Raw genomic sequence first — 18,564 nt, 5'->3', positions numbered from 1 at the left:
CACAAAAAATTGGGTACTATATATGTTCCTTACACCAAATACTACACCTATCTAAATAACAAAATTGGTCATTAAGCCAGGGTACCGCCTACCGATATCTCTTTGTGCCTGTCAAGGACATTCTCGTGTTGGATAACTTAGTCAAAAACAAGTCTAGTGTCTTATAGGTAAGTTTGTTATTAGGCCTCTAGGCCAATGAACCCATAATTGTGTCACATTCAAATAGGAGCCTATGGTTAACGAAATATGCCTATAAATATTATTTTAATTATTATTTGACTTTTTTTTCATTAATTCAGATTTGATCATAATCTATGACCAAATATTAACTTGAATGTCGAAAGATCTTCCACCGGTATCCCACTATTTGGATGAAGATGAAGGAGACTTTGAAAAAAAGTATATATATATATATTACAAAATATTAAAAGATAGTGAAAGAAAATATATGTTTGTATTAACAGTGATCGAACAAAATTGCATGTAAAGGATTGTGTGAGAAATGCCTTTTCTTGTATGTAAAAGACATTTAAACATATAAATTATAATGCTGTTAATAGCAGACGATGAAGCATTATTTGTTCAAGTATGTTTTAACTTGAGAAGAGTCACCTTGACATTTTTACAACTCACGAATCCAAGAATAAAACCTGACTATTTAAGCATCATTTAAACAAAAAAAAACACCATTTAATTACAAAAACATAAAGAAAAGCATTCCCCTTTCCAATTAAAAAAAAATTACGGTATAAAAATTAAAATGCCAAAAATACCGAGAACAAAGAAGGCAAAGGATTAATTAGATTTTTATATCAAATGATAATTCTAGTTTACTAAACAGAACGAAATGTTATGAAATGAAAAAGCTAAAAGAAACCAACCTCCCAACACTGTTGCTCTCTATAGACTATGGTGACATATAATGAGGATGAGTGTAGGCTTTATGACTAATAGCGTAGAGCATGTGTCCAATTTATAGAACTTTACTTATCATAGAGTTTTGATCGATTTAGAAATAATTCAAAATCATACACAATTTTTAATAATATACTGAATAAGTATTCAAAATTGTACTAGATTCATGTAAAAGAGAACAATATAGAATTTAAGTACCCGTTACACATACTGTCTAAATTAAAGAAATTCACAAAGATTTTATGATATTTGACATTTGCTAAGCAAAATAAACATAAAAACACTAATGGAAAAATAGCTTTTATGACGGGTAAAAATGACCTATTATGACGGATAATCTGGCGTCATAGTTCTGGGTGTCATAATAGGTCTGTGCATTTTATGACGGACAGAAAAGTCCATTATAATAGGTCCAGTGTATTATGACAGATTTTTCTGTCACCTATCATAATAGGTTTAGTGTATTATGACAGATTTTCACTTATCAGTCATAATATAGCGAATTTATTATGATGCACCTAGATTTACCTATCATAATATGTAGCTTTTTATGATGAAGATTTTTTCACCTATCATAATATGTAGAACATATTATGACAAGTAATTGTTTACCTATCATAATATATACTTTTCAGAAATAAGCTTTTATTATATACATTGTTCACCTATCATAAAAACTTGTTTAATTAAACTAACATAATGAAATTCATTTCAAAGTTTAAATTATATAATAATATTTAATACATAATTTGTACATCAAACCATATATTAAATCCAAATATAATATTAACATACACTACATTGTAGTCAAGTTTCTACAATCTACTACACTTAAAATAATACAATTATGATCAACAACCAAACTCATTTGAAATAGCAATCCTCAACTTATGAAGCTGTAATTCATCTTTTTACATGATGAATCAACAAAATAAAGAAAGAATGTTTAAAAATATCAAAAAATGCAAATATATGAATGAATGTTATGGTAAGACATTGGTATCCTTTTCCTGATTTAGTTCTACCGTCTTACTCTTCTTTAGGAGTTTTTCAACAACCTCATCCCAATTTGACCTTCCATCACTGGATTTTGGTTGGGTACTTGACACGTTATTGTTTCCACTGTCTGATGCTTCTTCACCTTCATTAATTCTTCTCTGTCGTTTCTTCCTCTGTAGAGTCCATTGCATGAGGCACGTTTAAACTAACAGCCCTTTCCAAAGCATCTCTAAGTTCTTTCTCTATGGTCTTCAACCTCTCGAACTTTTGTACCGTTGGAGGTTCTGTCACAGTTTCAAAGCTCTTCCCCTTCATCAACTAAAAGAGAATACCCCAAACAGTCACAATTTCGATACGTGCACAAAACAACGACAAAATTTCAACACAACTTTGATACATTGATTACATTATTACCGATAACATGAACATAAACTCGTAAACTTGAAATAACACACAATAGAACCAAGTTTTCTATTCCGAGTCTTTTTCCTAGTTTAGATTACAAAACATCATTCGAAAAAAAACAGAGAATCAATTGGTGGGTAATTCCTTACTTGCAAGGCTTTCTCGGCCTCCCTTTCAATCCAAATAATTCCATGATCTGATGTTGCATTACACGACAAGACGATATGCTCAAATCTTCCATCAACAAGAATAGCAATCCTCACTTCAGGAGGAAATCTCCCACATCTGTGTTCCCCAAAACAATAATGAATTTCATTATCAGGAACGACATATTACTATGTAGCAGTAATTCTGGACAAGATTTGACGATGAATAAGATTTCTCAATCACACTCAATGAACTATTCCTTTGTCAGCCTACATTCATCATGCTACCAGTAAACTATATTAAACAAAGTCCTTTCAGCACTTTGGTCTTATTCTACATGACCACATTTCTAGCAATTAAAACAATTACAATAATACAATCTATGGCAATGATTTTTTAGATTGTTTAAGTTAAATTCCCTTGTCTATGGTTCACAAGAATAACACAACTAGAGAAAACATAATTTTACTTTTGCACCATACCCGAACCCAAACTGAAAAACTCCCTTACGTAAATTAGCAAACCTATATATATATATATATATATATATATATATATATATATATATATATATATATATATATATATATATATTCTATTAAGGATAATTAAAAAGAAATGTATATAATACTATTTCTTGTCTCCAAAATAAAATATTTTAATACTATTCATTTTGATCAATAATTCCCATTTCTATTATTCCATTTCTATTATTATAGATTTTTTTTTTCTATATATCTATATAATTGAATTGAAATTCTCATTCTATCAAGTATTTTTATTTACTTTTTTAAGAAAAAAGTAAGTTCCTACNAATAAATAATAAAAAATGAGATTTCTCTAGATAGAGATACATATAGATATTCTATATTATTCAATACTAGACGACATATAAATAAATTTATAGTATTGAATTTGAATATTCTATTCATATTAATATGATATGAATAGAATATTCAAATTCATTTTAAATTTTTATATTTAATTTTTTCTATTTTATTTCTTTTAGTTTCACAATATACTATCATATAAGTATAAGATATAAGATTTTTTCAATAGAAAAAAGTTACTCCCTCTTATAATGTAATGTGTTATAGTTTTTTTTTTTAAGAACTTATTTATTTCCTTTATGTCTAACAATCCGAAAAAATTATATATATATATATATATATATATATATATATATATATATATATATAAAATTAAGACAATATGTCCTTAGATAAATTAAAATCGAAACTTTAAATCCCCTCGTTGAAGCCTAACCTATCAAGAATTCACACACCATTTTCTTTCCTACAATGAGGAGTATTTAATAAGCAAATTATCAACAACAGGCAAGTTACGTTAGCTATACTTGAATTGGGTTTCAAGTTCCTTGTTTCCGCAAGATATTTCGAGCTAAAGAAAAGGTGCAAGAACCACTTCAAAATCTTCTTCCATTGTTTATCCAAAAGAAAGCACTAATTGCATTTTGTAGGGGACCCCAACCATGCTTATATAAAATAATGACCCCAAAAAAGGGATAGGCGTCCCCCACTGAAGGCTCCCTTGTAGTTTCATAGCAATTATGTTAATTAAACTCTCCATTTTTTTAATAAATAAATAAAATAAATAATTTTTCAAGTTATATTATGTACACAACAAAGTGGGTCCCTATTATTGTCTGTCCAATATTTGAGCCAGATCATATACTAGCCGTTGAATTCCTTTTCCCCCCACAGACCAAAATCGTGCTATTACAACCCATAAAATACTATCTTCTTTTTCTATCAACTATACCCTACACGGTGGTTTTGAGCTTGGATTTCAATTCAATACATTCAACTACTGTACATAAAGCGTTCAAATATTTCGATTTTGATGTTATGATTAATATTCTACATAATTATTTTTTGTTTTTTATATACCTTTTAATATACGGTTATAAAAGCAGAATTTAATTATCATACACTGTTAAGTAACAAAAAATCAGGTTTTGAATGACATCTAAGACCATCATTAATATTTTGTTTTTTTAATCTGAAGAATACTTGAATTAATTACAAAAGATGTTTAAAGAGGACAGGAAAAGTTTATCTGCTTTTTCTGTGTTTTCTTTTTCTTGAAATCTTGTGTGGAAGGAGCGGTTGTTGGGTCCATTTTTGAAAACACGCTTCTATTCACATGGCTTCTCCAGCAATTCATCATGTCTTCTACTTTCTATATAACCCTCATGTCTTTGCTTCCATGTTTTCTCATCAGGTTTTCTTGTTTCTGCGAGGCTTAAAAAACCTCGCAGAACAGAAGAAAACTCAAGCTTTGCTTCACAAAAATTCTTCATTTTGTTCTCTTTCTCAGTTTTTTCCAATATTGCAGGAAACCCTTTATCTCAAGTTACTAAAAACTTTTAGTGCTTGTCAAATATTTTGATTTTTTGTTTGTGAAGTTTAAGAAATGGAGGTACAGTCTCCGGTTATTGCCAAGAAGCTGTGGAATGTGCTGAGGATCACCTTCTTCATGATCAGAAAGGGTTTGGTGTCAAAGAGGAAGCTGATTATGGACATGAACTTGATGATGAAAAAAGGGAAACTTCTCAGAAAATCTATGAGAAACTTCATGTCATCTCATCATAATCATCATCATTACTCAAAGAGTTTGGTACGTGGCTATGGCATACAGGAGTATGAATTCTCTTGCAGCAACAGTCCAAATCCTGTTTTTTTCCATGTGCCAAAGAGGAAGCACCATTTCAACTTCCCTTGCATCAACACCCCAGATGTTGTTGAAGAACCTAAGCCTGTTATGTTGGTGCCTATGACACCTGAATACACTTTCAACCTTAGGTTTGATGCATCTGATGTTGCTCCTGGAGAGAGGAAGAGCCCCCTCCTCTCACCCTTCTCTGTGAGGATATCCAACTACTCATCTGAGGATGAGAATGAAGAGGGTGCAAATCAAGTTGATGATGAGGCTGAGGATTTCATCAGAAGGTTCTATGAACAGCTAAGAATGCAAAGCCGCATGCAGTTGCTTCAGTACCAAGAGATGTAATTTGAAAGAAAAAGAATAACTGTGTTGTTTCTCAACTTGATGCTCACCAACAAGTTTACCTTAGCCAAATCTGGGAATATGTGATTTCCTATTGTTGATCTTTCACCTTTCATTGTTCTCCCCAGGGAAATTTGGCTATTCTATTGGTTGTCCTTGAACTATATTTGATCCTCTCTGTAAAGTTTTTGAGCATTGGATATACTTTCATCTTGTGATTATATTAGCATTCATGTTATAAAATTCAATCTTCATGTTTTCCTGGTAAAATGTATTCAGCATATTCATGGTGTGTGGTGTGTAATAAAAAGATATGCAGAAGGTTGTTCTGTACCTTTCTCCATTCTGCTTTGGTGTTACATCATTTGTGGGGTGTGGTGGTGGACCCTTTGGAATAATATTGCTTTTGCCTTTCTTAGATGTATGTTAGTTTAGGCTTCCTGAACTCACCCACCAGCATCACATTCACAACTACCATTTGCACTTTTGCTATTTTGGGGTGTGTAAAACACTATTTGCACTCTGGTTTGACAAGCACATTAGTCATTCGTTCACTCTATATTCAAATGGAAAAAGTCTTTTTAATAACTTTTTTTAACAATTTTTTGACAATGCATACGTGATAGTTTGTGATTGGTCCGTTTCAAATATTTTTTTAGAATAAATTCAAATAGACCAATAAAATAGTGACACGTGTCATATTGTCAAAAAGTTGTTAAAAAAGAATTGTTAAAATATCTTTATCCTATTCAAATATGCAATTACCATTCTTTTTTGTTAATTATATTCAAAAGTCTTAATCAACAAATAGGTGATATAACTTGTACTGAACTTGGTTCTTTCAAAATGTCATTAGAAAAGAAATATTACAGACAAATATTCTGTTGCCAACAGCCGGGTTATGAATATGCATTCAATGTTCTGATTTTGTTTTTAAGCAGATATATAAGAAAGTATTCAGAAGAATGTGAAAACAAGTATATGATCATTGGTGTAAAGGACAAATGATTGTTATAAAGCTTACATGATAAAGGTCACACTTGCTGATAATCTACAATTTGATTGAAGTTTCAAAGATATTTATTGGTTTTTCATTAATTTGTCCCTTATGACCACTCGTTAATGTTGGATCCAATGGGATAGATCTGAATTCAATTATACCCATGATATGAAAGAACTTCTGAAGACAAGCCACAGAAAAAATTGTATGAAGGAGTTAGAGTGAGGTTAGCGTTCTAGAGTTTGTTAATGTTACATTATTTATATGTGAAGTTAACATTAATAACACTTTGGTCATAAAAGCTATTTTGAGGAGCTTTGAATTGTTATCTGGACTGAGGGTTAATTTCTACGAAAGTAATATAGGTGGAACAAGATCAGCATGGATGTATTGGAGAACTTTTCTAGGATCCTAAACTGTACCTATATGAAAATCCCCTTTAGGTATTAAGAGTGCCTATAAAGGGGAATTCAAGGACAAAGTTTTGGCGAGAGGTGGTGGATAAGGTTACTAATAGGTTGATTGTGTAAAAAGTCACAACTACTATAAATATATAATTGATCTTCAGATTAATATATCATTTTCTGAACTTTTGATCTATCCTAATAAAATAAAAATTCTTTTATAAAATATATCTTACTTAAATGTTAAAATGTCTTCTTCAGATTAACAATACATTGGCGTGAATTGTATTCTTCAAGAAGACCGAACGATTAAAACATAAAATAGAATAAGAAATGACGACTTACTCTCGTACCAATTTCACCGAAATACTTATTCTTATGTTTGAGAAAATACAGAAAAATTAACGTGTATGATAAGCACCTCCTTATATATGATCCTTGTTTCCTTTTTTTTTTATTATTTGAATGTCTTTATTTTACTTGAAATGCAAACTTAGTCAAATCCCATCATTCAACGTGAGGACAGAGAAAATCGATTTCTTCGTCTCCACTGCTAAAACCCGTGCAGATTGATATAAAACCCCTATAAATTACACCCGACATAGAAAAGAAAATATAAAAAATATAAAAAAAAAATAGAAAATAAATAAATAAATAGCCCGAATCCAAAAAAAGCTAATCAAGATTAAATGTTAAAAATAATTAAAACCTAAGACCTGTTAATTGGGCAAACACGTAATGTACCAAATTAAGAGATAGGTTGTGTTGTGTTGTGTGTGAAATACTCACCATACTTACCTGGAAGTTGCTCCAAGTCATATCCAACCAAATAATTGAAAAAAATAAAAATAAAAACTAAGCAATTGTGCCTTGGTTTCGCTTTTTCTGGCCTCGTTGTCGCGTTCAACTTCGTTTTAGGTTTTGGTGTCTCATTATTCAACCATTCAAATTGTGGTCATCGTGAGCTCTCGTTTTTAAAGACAAATAATTATATTTTTAATTTAAAGGACTAATATAAAAAGATATAATTTGTTAAGAATTTTGTCTAACTCCATACAATTATATATTTTTTATTATTTTATCCCAAGACTTGAGATGGTGATAATAATAATAATATATGTTTATAGATAAATAAATATTAATATTAGAAACTTGAAGAGTTGAAATGTTCAAGAACTTTGATCTTCTTTAGTTTCAAAAACTAAAATAACAACAAAAATATAATTCTAAGAATTAAATTGCTCATTTAGTCTTAAATATATAAGAGAAACGTGCGATGCCGTACGATGGTTATAAGAATATTGCATCTCAAATTCTAATGATAATCAAACAGAAAGATAGATCAATGCCATACAGAGGGAAAGCAACTATGCAAATCAATTAATGACTGAATTTGATGTAGAAACCAAAAAAATGCATGGATATATATATATATAAAGAATACATGTCTTTTAGTACCTAATATATCTAGCCTTCGAATTCGTAGATATCAATCCCAATTTACAATTTTGTAACCTCACTAATAATACATAGGAAATGAATAGTAATTTGTCTGGCAAAAATGAATATCAAGCATAAAACTTCCATACATATATTTTTTTTCTTTTGAATTTCAATTATGCAAGAAAAAATTTACAATATGTATATACAATATACAACAAATTTTTTATCCTTTTTTTTCCTATTACATGAATGCTAACAGCAAATGAATTGAATCATGATGGTTTCGTATCTCAACTATTCCAATCATTAAAAGGAAAATCAAGGGAAAAAATGATACCGTGGGACATCCTTTGATCGTCAACAACCTTTAAGGGCTAGGAGGAAGAACTGAACTAGCATCAAGCAATTTTTGAGCATCTTCATCCATTGAGATCTTGCTCCAACCAGAATTTCTCATGGACAAAATTCTTGCTCGCTCAAGTCCGTTACCTCTGAATCCAGTCATTCTTGATGACATCATTGGCATCACAAGAACTGATGAAGCATTAATGGTATCCTCCCCAAAACCAAGAGATAATGCGCAAGAAGTCTGCAAAGAGCAAAAATTCATTTATCATCATAACAAATCGCACCATTCGCAACTAATGTTAATGCAACACGTAACAATACCTTTGCCTTGACCAACAAATCTGTTATCTTTATGAGCACTGCTTTGACAAATGATCTTGGGTCTTTATTTTGTGCTTCTTCAGTAGACACTACCAACCTATAATATACAGACGATATGCATCAGGGAAAGCTAGCAACATTAACAAGAGAGTCAGACTCGCAAGAAGAAATAAAGTACAAACAAACAAGAAAATATAGTCATATATGATAGTATCAACAAGTTTGAAGTGACCTTCGGCTGTTTTGGGAGGTCCATGCATAATTTCAAGCAATATACTACAATCTTAACCTTTTTGTTCTCAAATACAAGCATATTTTAACTCTCTTTTACTTTATTTGTTGATATTTTCCCTCAAATACTTAACTTGAATTAATGTCTAACTTTTGGTTACACCATCATAATATGTACTGATTATTATGATGAGGGCATTTTAAGAAGAATATTAAGAGATAAATAAAATTCAATACATTTAACTGATTTCTTTAATCTGTCTATATGAGATTAGTATTTTTTCTCTTATAAATGAGAATGGAGGTAGTAATTTTTTATGTGATATTGTTAAGTTGAAACAGACCTACGGAAGAAATGTAAGATGATACCATTAACTAGTAGTAGTACATCAATCATTTTGCTTCCACATAAATGTAGTAAACTATGCGGCTACAGGTTCTTCACTTTATTCAAGTCATACAGAGATATTATACTCTACCTGTTCACTTCTGTTGAAGTGGCAGAAGGCACCATAGAATCCAAAGTACCATCTTTCGGCTCAGGACCTGAAAAAAATAGTTCCGTATTATCCTCTGCATACTTTGAATTATATAAAATCTAAAACAATTATAAAGTTATATTACCCTTTGATTCATCCGGTGCCAGTAAAGAAATGCCAATAAATACACACATCATTCCGAGTATAAACATTGTTGTCCGTAACGCATCAAATACCTGCTTTCAGGAAGGTAAGTTTTACATGACATCTAAAATTCATTATGCAAACATATTCAGCTTTCACCAAAGTAATGACACAAACACTCATCATACAAAGATAAAATAAAAAAAATTAAAAAAATTAAAAAAAAATACTAGTGATACAAGAACCAAAGGTTTTGAAACATTTACTTCTAGATTCTAGAAGGTACTAGATGACTCTTGTCTCCTTACTATAGACCAAATATAAGTTAAATAAATGGAGACGAGCTGCAGTTATCAGCTGCATATCTCAGCATTTGGTAGAAATTTTTGCAATCAAACACCACTGCTTATTCACAAGTTTTATGTCTTTTCAATTAAAAATATAATAAACGCATCCAGTTTCGAAATATTGAATAAAACCTGAAATGTTGAAATCAGTTGATTCTAGGGGCAAGGTAGGTGAGAAAAACAAAGGCAATAATTCAAACCATATAACACTGAATCTGATAACAAAAGAAGGAAAACAAATTGGACCCTTCAGGCGTGGTTCAGCTACAATTTATATTCTCCCATTTGATCGCAATAAACTTTCATTTTATGAACCTGGTTAATTAATGATGTCAAGGGTGGCAATCAAGCCCTATAAATGAAAGACAAGGTTTTTTCTCAACATATAGTCATTTCTTCTCAATTATTCTCTTGTACCTAACATACACATCTTCAGTTCCAGGCAAATTTTAAATTTTGAAATATACATTTCTTTTGTCATCCTAAATAGTTCAGCTTCAATTAATTATGCAATACTCTGCTATATTTCTGTTTGAACATTTGGTATGTTGTTCACATTGAGAATTTTCAGTCTATTTGCAACCCAAAATACCTAGGTTCCAAACCCCAAATTGGCACGTTTTACCACCATTTCCAACCATTCTTAGCTGAAAACCCTGTCAGTGCTGAATCTCTTTTCCATTCATCTTCATCTCTTCCATGGTTGTTCTCCTCTGCAACTTTGTTTGCTGAGTTTGCTGGGTGATTCACTTGTCACCTGTCTTTTGCTGGCTGCTGGGTTTCTGTTTTCCTGTTCTCTTCAAAGTCTAGATACCTGGTTACAGGGAAAACCCAGGTGCCGCTGAACTGAACTGAAATGTCTTCCTTGCTTATTTATGTTATTTTCTGTGTTTGAGTTTATGAATTCTTTAGGATCATACACTAAGTATTAACATCCCAAGATTTGTGATGTTGTAAAATTGTGATTTTAACTACCTCTTGTCATTAGTTTCTATTTTATTTAAATTGCAAAGATTTTCATGCATTTTCTGCAGTAATTTTGGAATTTGGAAGCTTGCATCCTTCCTCTGTAGTAAAAGCTATATAAAAAGCAGTTACACTGTGACATACGACTTCTTCACAACTTAGAAATGTACATAGAAGCATGATTATGTTAATTATCTGAGATTGACTTACATTATCTAGACTAGGTCTTGTATTGTATGTTGATTGTTGAACCCATGATGTTTTCTAAACGATGTAACAGATTGGATTTTCTGAAATATGTACTCAAGTTACTCCATTCAATCAAAGTAGGAGTTGATATTTAATTTTTAATCTTTAATATTAAAACTTCTACGAGTGCCTGTGCAAAGCAAACTCTACAAGTGTATATCATGTGAAAGAGAAAGTACCTGATATTCCTGAAAATATATAAATCCTGTACAGATTGAGAAGAAAGTCCATGCTATCTGAAACATAGGAACAATGAGAATTGCATCAAACAATGACAGTCCTTCATTCAACCTGGTCATCTGCACAAATTAAAAGGATTGGGTTAGCATTTGCACTTGTCATCACTTAACTTCAAAGAATTAAAAAAGCCAAAAATAAATCACTACCCAAGAAAAAGCCTTACCCAAAATCCAGCAGTACTAAGAAATAAAAGAAGCATGGAATATGTGAACCAGCTGTGCAACTGATAACCATTGGACATAGCCAGTCGTAATAGGTTAGAACTGCAAAAAAGATTACATTAGGTACAAATTATATGGACATTGTGTCATGAAGCATGGCGATATGTTGGAGTAGCTCACTTACAGCGATTTAGCAAACAACACTGAGCATGAACCCACGGCACCTGAAACTATGGCATATGAGAAAGGCAGTAGCATGCTCCAATAGGGTCTGAGATCATGTGATACTGCAAGCAGAAGTTCCCCTCTCCTGCATATTCCACGTGTTAATTAAAAAGAATAAAAATTGTTTGATTAAACTACCAACAAGTATTTAAATCCTACAGATTACTTGTAGATGGAGTGATGCAACGCAACAACTGAGATCAAAGCTAGAAGGTATAGAAGGAATGCCATATTGGTATATTTTTCTGTCAACTGCTCTGGCGTATAAACTGAAAACCAAGTACTTAACCGAAATTAGTTTGCAACATTGAAATCTATTGAAGGAATTTGTAATTGTGTGTAGTGTACATACATGAGTTTCTTATTTACAATAAGGAATAAAATCAATAATAAAAAATGAGAAATATTTGCTAAAATATTTCCCTATATCATATCATATCATATCATATCATATCTTTGTAGTCCCCGCTCAAGCTAGAACATGTGTATCATGAGTCACATATTGCTAATGTGATCAACACAAGAGACTTATCGAACATGTAAGTGAATTTGATGCTAAAGTTAACAAAGTTAATAATGACAAAGTTCATGCATCAATTTGGTGCAAGTTTGTGAAGATGACTTGCCAAGGAACTGGTGGCACATGGCGGTGGTTGGCTGACCTAATACAGACACATACAAGACGGAGACGAAAATACAGCTAAATTAGAAACTACAAGACACGGGACAGGACACATATTTCTATAAATTATATGTCCGTATAAATTACATATTTAAGTAAGTCACATATTTACATTACATGATTATAAGATTATTCAAAATTACTAATCATATTTCATAATAAAAAAATTAAGTCAAATAAAATCTTATGAGTTAAATAAATTTATTTCATTTTCTTTTAATTTCAAAAACTAATAAATGAACAAAATATTGAATTATACATATGAAAAGACAAACAAACAAGGGTAATAAATGTAAATAAAAGAGGTTTCCATAAAAGGACAGCTTCAATCCTAGGTTCGCATTAGAGGCCAGAGGATGTAGCAGCCTCCAGAGAGTAGACAATGCTCGAAGGATGCTGCAGCGGCTGCTAGAGAACAAAAAATATTTGAAGTATGCAGTGGCTTCCGGAGAGCAAAAGGGGTTAGAGGGCACAGTGGCTGTGGAAGGACAAAACAACTGTCAGAGAGCAAACAATGCCAACATAACACGGGGGCTGCCGTGAAGAAAAAAATGCTTGAAGAGCATATCAGCTACCGAGGAGAAAAAATGGTCAAAGGGCACAACAATTGCAGGAGAGCAAAAATGTCCAGCAACAACTAGAGAGCAAATTTGCACTAAGGGCGTGCACCTATCAAGGAGTGGGAAGCACAGACTGTATCAGCTATCAAGAGTAAAAACTAGTTAGAGAGTGTGGTTGTTGTAATTAGAGGAAATGTCAGACGCGTGTAGCCCACACGCCTCCACCGTCACAGACAGGGTCACCGAAGCCTCTTGCGACTGTTTCAAGGGTCGATGACGTCCCTTTTGACCATATTTTAGTAGATCTGAGTTTTAAGTTCTTCTCTTTTTCTTGGTGTGACCATCACGCCTTCGTCGTCTCGGAAAAGGTCACCAGAGACATCTGATTGGGTTCTACATGACGTCTGAAATAAAAATTATTCCTTTGGATCCTAATGACCTAGCAAATATGGGAGGTGTCTGTCGGTTGGATGGTCGGAATTTCTTACAATGGAGCCAGTATATTCAAAGGATTCTCAAGGGTCGTTCAAGACTTGATCACATAGATGGAGAAGGTACAGGACCAGATGACACTCATTTTCCAATTTGGGACAGTGAAGATTCACTAATTATGACTTGGATGTGGCAATCCATGATTCCTACGATAAGTAGAAATTATATGCTTCATTCTTCTGCAAAAAAATTTGGGATGATTTATAGAGTACTTTTTCCTTAAAAAAGGATTTTGCTGCATGCTATGACATTGAAAGTAGGATATTGAAATCAAAACAGGGCTCCCTTTCCGTATCACAATATTACGTAATCCTGAATGGACTTTGGATGGAATTCGATCATAACCAAACAATAAAGATGTGTAAAATAGATGTTGCCGCAGTTGCTGAATTCATTGAAACGAAAAATCTTTAAATTTCTCCATGGCCTGAATCATGAGTACGACCTAATCCAGATACAGATTTTTCGTAGAGAAAAATTATCATCCGTATCAGAAGTCTTTTTATGGTAAGAGGAGAAGAAACTCGGAGAACTGTCATGCTTAATGGGGGAATCTCCAACACAGTGTTGGAAGTTCCACATCGACTAGAGATAAGGCCAATTTATAATATATAAGTGGGTGCAAACCTCTCCTTACAAGCTAATTTTGTGGGGTCGAGTTAGACTAAATCCACTTCTTAACATGGTATCAGAACTATGGTTAAAGTTTATCCTAGCGATATTTGCTGTTTGTTGGGCATATTGCTCTACCTGTTACCAGGCCGCTATCGGACCAACCATTAATGTTTATCTTCACGCTATACCTTGACGTGAGGAGGTGTGTTGGAAGTCCCACATCGACTAGAGATAAAGCTAATTTATAATATATAAGTGGGTGCAAACCTCACATTACAAGTCAGTTTTGTGGGATTAAGTTAGACTTAAAGTCTACTTCTTAACATGGCGATTACCGAAAGGAAAAAATGATTGAAGGGTGCAGAGGCTGCTGTAGAGAAAAATGCTTAAAGCACACGGTGAGTGCAAGAAACCACAGGGGCAACAGGAGAGCCAAAATGTTTCAGCGATTGTTTACCCGAGAGTGAGAGAGAAAGAGTAATGCATTCAGGGCCAATGCGTCTAGAAAAAAGTCATGGCCTAACATCGAATTAATGACAAAACAAACCATGGAGGTTGGTATCTGTCTGATACCCTATTGAATGGATTACTTGTAATTATGAGTAAACACATCTTTTACAATGAAGAAGATATACAATAAGAAAGAATAAAACCAATGATTAATAATGAGAAATATTTGCCTAGATATTTCCCTGTTTGATGTAATCAAATCACTTCACTTTTTCCTATTTAATGTCATTAAATCATATCTTCCACAAAATTGATTTATAATATGATTGAATTGTTTAACAGCAATGAATGGTAACATTCAGTAAGCACAAAGAACGTATTAAACTAAAGATCAAATTAAGTTACCACATACAAAAGTCTTGTATAAAATGCTTCTTACTTTTTGAACATACAAAAGCCTAGTTGCTGTTTGCCAAATTAAAAAGTCATTGTATACATATCAGCTTCATGTTAATCCACATTGTTTCCACAGGTATACTTAGAAGCACAGATTTAATTGAACTAGAAAAATGTTACATACCAGGCGATTGATGATTGCCAAATGCAACTAGAAAAACATTTCCAAGAACAATGAAAGCGGTGGCAACCAGTACCCTGACAAAAGTCCACTAATTAAACCACAAGAATTCTCATATCTGAATTAGAGTTGGCAAAAAAGCAAAATTAAACTGTAGTCTCAGTTCAAATTTAGCATACTTGACTGTCACCATTTTGTTCAAGACAAAGTAAGCGAAGGCGATGTTAGATACAAACTGAACAGAACCAAGCGCGGCAAGAAGTGACTGCACATCAAAGAGAAGAATAAAAATGAGTAATCACAGTGAATGGAAATACATCCATTAAAATCAAGCAAAAGAACTTGCAAATTTTACTACACCCAACCAAACACAAAAAGAACAAGACTACTACATACTATCATAAAAGTACACGATATGTTACTGAACAAAAATTCCCAATAACATCAGGGAAACGTACCTGAGCAGCATATCCAAAGGAAATGAAATTAAGGCAATTTCCAAGAAAGAAAAATACGATACCTGCAATGAGAGCAAATGTAAGGAACCAGCCACCCAGATAAAAGGAGCAAAAACCCATATAAAAATGCAATTGGAATATACCAATTCTCCAACTCTGGAAATATATAATAGGCTTCAAAGTCACCTTTCCATTTACCCCATCACTTCCATGTAAATGTCTTTCTCTCTGCAAAAGAAAAAAAAAAATATTAGGTTTCCCAAATAATTTGATAATGCAAATTGCAACTTTCAAGAAATAGTAGTACAGATTGCAGTTAATATTGACCCTCAAAGATGTAATATGTCACGAAACTAAACTCTAAAACTAAGAATCAAATGGAAATATCTATGAATTTTGGTGCTTCACTATTATAACTTCCGTAACCCAAAATATCATGCATACAAATCCAAAGCAATAATGTAATCCGATACAGATGAATACAAAAAAGATACATGACTCCATTACTTCAATAAATATTTATCAAGTCAGCTGAAATCTGAAAAAGAATACAATAGCAAAGCCAATTTATGTACCTCATTAGTCATTATAATATAAACAGAAACATGTCTATAATATAATAGAGGTACTGAACAAACGGTTCCATCCATAAAAAAGACTTCGGACATACCTCATTGTGCCCTAATTTGAGAAGATTGGTCCCAAAGTTTATTGCAATACTTCCAAAGAGGTTGATGAAAGCTCCAACAATCCACTCCCCCATGAATAAAATAGTGTTGCACCACGAAGGAGAAACCACATGCAGCAGAAAAACAATTTCAAGCACTGTCTACCAGATGTTAGTTCTCAAACTTTGCACAGAATGCAAAACACGGGTAGAAAGGAAAACAGCCTTTCTTCTATACACCAAGAGTCAGGACAACAATACTCCTGCGTCACCAGCCAAACAAAAAAAATAAAACCATCAAATCAAAATCCACACCTTCAACAACACTATTAACTACTAATACTTCGGAGATCTATGTGTAAAATTAATGAAGCTTAAACGGGTGTAGGGAACAAAGGCATAGCACCAAATACACAAACTTATATCAGAAAACACAAACCCAATCGATTCAACTTCAACCCATAAAAAGTAAGACTAATTTTGTGCACTGAAAACAAAACATTAATTTTCTTTTACAAGGGAACACAAAATATAACCAATTGAATGAATATACGAAACAATGTAACTCCTTCGACCTTCGGATCTTTCAGCATTTCATTGAGACCAAATATTCCAACAAAACAATCAAAAGGAAAGAAAAACCAAAAAAGCAGCTCCTAACCTTGAAGAACCCAGATCTGCTGTATTTGCAAGAAAATTGAACCCCCGATACCGATCCAACTAAACCATTGCAAGAAAACAAATTAACTAAATTGAATTAAAGTCAAAATGCAATGTGTAGGAGGGTCCATAGGGAAGCGCGAAAGCTTGAAAAGGGTTGTTTGATTACCTGAGAGACAATCAATCAATTCCCTCTTCTGTTGGAACAGAAAATTGAAAGTGAGGTTGGACGCGTGGGTTGAACGGGAATACAGAAGAAAAGGTAGATTCAGAGGGAAGGAAAATAAGAATTTAAATTAAAATGTTAATAATAAGGGTTTAAAAACTATAAAAACCGAAATTGTGGATAAAAACAAAAAACGGTATTATGAAAATTATTATTATTATAGAAATAAAATAAAATAAGAAGGGAAGTGGGACTTTTGTTTTCTTGGTCCGAAATGAAGGGGGAGATTTGTCATACATTCGAGAAGGGAAAGGAAGAGAGAGAAAAGAAGAATTAAAAGAAAGAAAGAAAATTTTATGAAAAATAATAAAGAAAGAAAGAGAGAGGAAGTTGTCGGGTCGAGGTCATTAAAGAGAAACAACGTGAGACTTGAGCGACCGCTCTTACCGCCGTCTTATAATTTCGGTCAAAGTGTGTTGGATATAACTTAACTTACCACAAATGCATTGTCATTGATTCTTTGATTGAATAACCAATTTAAAGTTAACACTTCACATTATTTTATTAATATATTAATATGCCAATTTAGCTAAGAAGACGAATTTAAGAAGAGATTGTGGCACTAGAAGCTGGATGACTCTAATTATTCAGAAGTCTATGTTACCGAAAATTCGTGATCCAAGTTGTTTCACACTATTTGTAACCATAGAAAAGTGGAAAGTTGGAAAAGTTTTGCTAGATCTAGGAGCAAGCATCAATTTTTATGTTATTATCAATGATTAAGAGAGTTGGTGAGTGAATATATTACTCACAAGAGTGACGATGCAATTGGCTGACAAGTTCTTGTTATCGTGGACACAGAGGAAGGCTATGAAGTGTCATTAATCTTAGAATAGAGTATTTGCTTCGGTTGTTCTTTCTAGATTTTGAAAAGAAAAAATCTAGTTTTCAATTTTTCGTTAATTTTTGTGTTTATTTTTTAAATTTTATAAAAATATTTCACATACCTAAATTTAGAATTTTGATCTAAAATTTTTTTTTGGAACTTTTCATTATATTTTGTTGTTTTGAACAAATTTTCAAATTATTTGGAATTGTTTTGAATATATTCTTAGTTTTACCATATAGTTTGGATGTATAACGTGTAGTATAATATGAACAATAAAGAAGGGGTATGAACAAC

At 32.4% G+C, this 18,564-nt stretch overlaps 2 protein-coding genes across 3 annotated transcripts; one reads left to right on the top strand and one right to left on the bottom strand.

Moving 5' to 3' along the window:
• The first annotated feature begins 4,682 nt into the window (after positions 1-4,682).
• Positions 4,683-5,839, top strand: LOC106764884. Its single transcript, XM_014649322.2, has one exon. The coding sequence runs from the start codon at positions 4,903-4,905 to the stop codon at positions 5,497-5,499; it is 597 nt and encodes a 198-aa protein (XP_014504808.1). The 5' UTR covers positions 4,683-4,902; the 3' UTR covers positions 5,500-5,839.
• A 2,492-nt stretch (positions 5,840-8,331) lies between these two features.
• Positions 8,332-17,812, bottom strand: LOC106776354 (probable magnesium transporter NIPA8). Of its 2 annotated transcripts, none has more exons than XM_014664148.2 (15): positions 17,385-17,812; positions 17,217-17,275; positions 16,559-16,818; positions 16,032-16,116; positions 15,889-15,950; positions 15,610-15,695; positions 15,434-15,507; positions 12,221-12,323; positions 12,014-12,139; positions 11,832-11,931; positions 11,608-11,727; positions 9,868-9,958; positions 9,723-9,789; positions 9,013-9,109; positions 8,332-8,932 (listed from the first exon to the last, which is right to left on the bottom strand). In XM_014664148.2, the coding sequence occupies exons 3-15, from the start codon at positions 16,649-16,651 to the stop codon at positions 8,711-8,713; spliced, it is 1,326 nt and encodes a 441-aa protein (XP_014519634.1). In that variant the 5' UTR covers positions 16,652-16,818; positions 17,217-17,275; positions 17,385-17,812; the 3' UTR covers positions 8,332-8,710. The 2 variants fall into 2 exon arrangements, with proteins under 2 accessions (XP_014519634.1, XP_022641205.1); XM_022785484.1 differs by having other exon boundaries at positions 16,559-16,713.
• Positions 17,813-18,564: the final 752 nt, after the last annotated feature.

The sequence above is a fragment of the Vigna radiata genome, chromosome 1, assembly GCF_000741045.1.
Source record: "Vigna radiata var. radiata cultivar VC1973A chromosome 1, Vradiata_ver6, whole genome shotgun sequence".
NCBI lineage: Eukaryota > Viridiplantae > Streptophyta > Magnoliopsida > Fabales > Fabaceae > Vigna > Vigna radiata.
Note: the sequence above shows the minus strand (reverse complement) of the source record. Positions and strands in the feature narration are given on the sequence as shown.

What these genes read in the sequence shown, in the direction of transcription:
- LOC106764884 (XM_014649322.2), top strand. Translation starts at nt 4,903, where the DNA reads ATGGAGGTACAGTCTCCGGTTATTGCCAAGAAGCTGTGGAATGTGCTG.
- LOC106776354 (XM_014664148.2), bottom strand. Translation starts at nt 16,651, where the DNA reads ATGGGGGAGTGGATTGTTGGAGCTTTCATCAACCTCTTTGGAAGTATT. An exon ending in TATATTTTCAGGAATATCAG is followed by an intron (nt 9,959 to 11,607) that starts GTACTTTCTCTT and finishes TCCTGAAAGCAG; the next exon opens with GTATTTGATGCGTTACGGAC. An exon ending in ACTTCAACAGAAGTGAACAG is followed by an intron (nt 9,110 to 9,722) that starts GTAGAGTATAAT and finishes TGTATATTATAG; the next exon opens with GTTGGTAGTGTCTACTGAAG.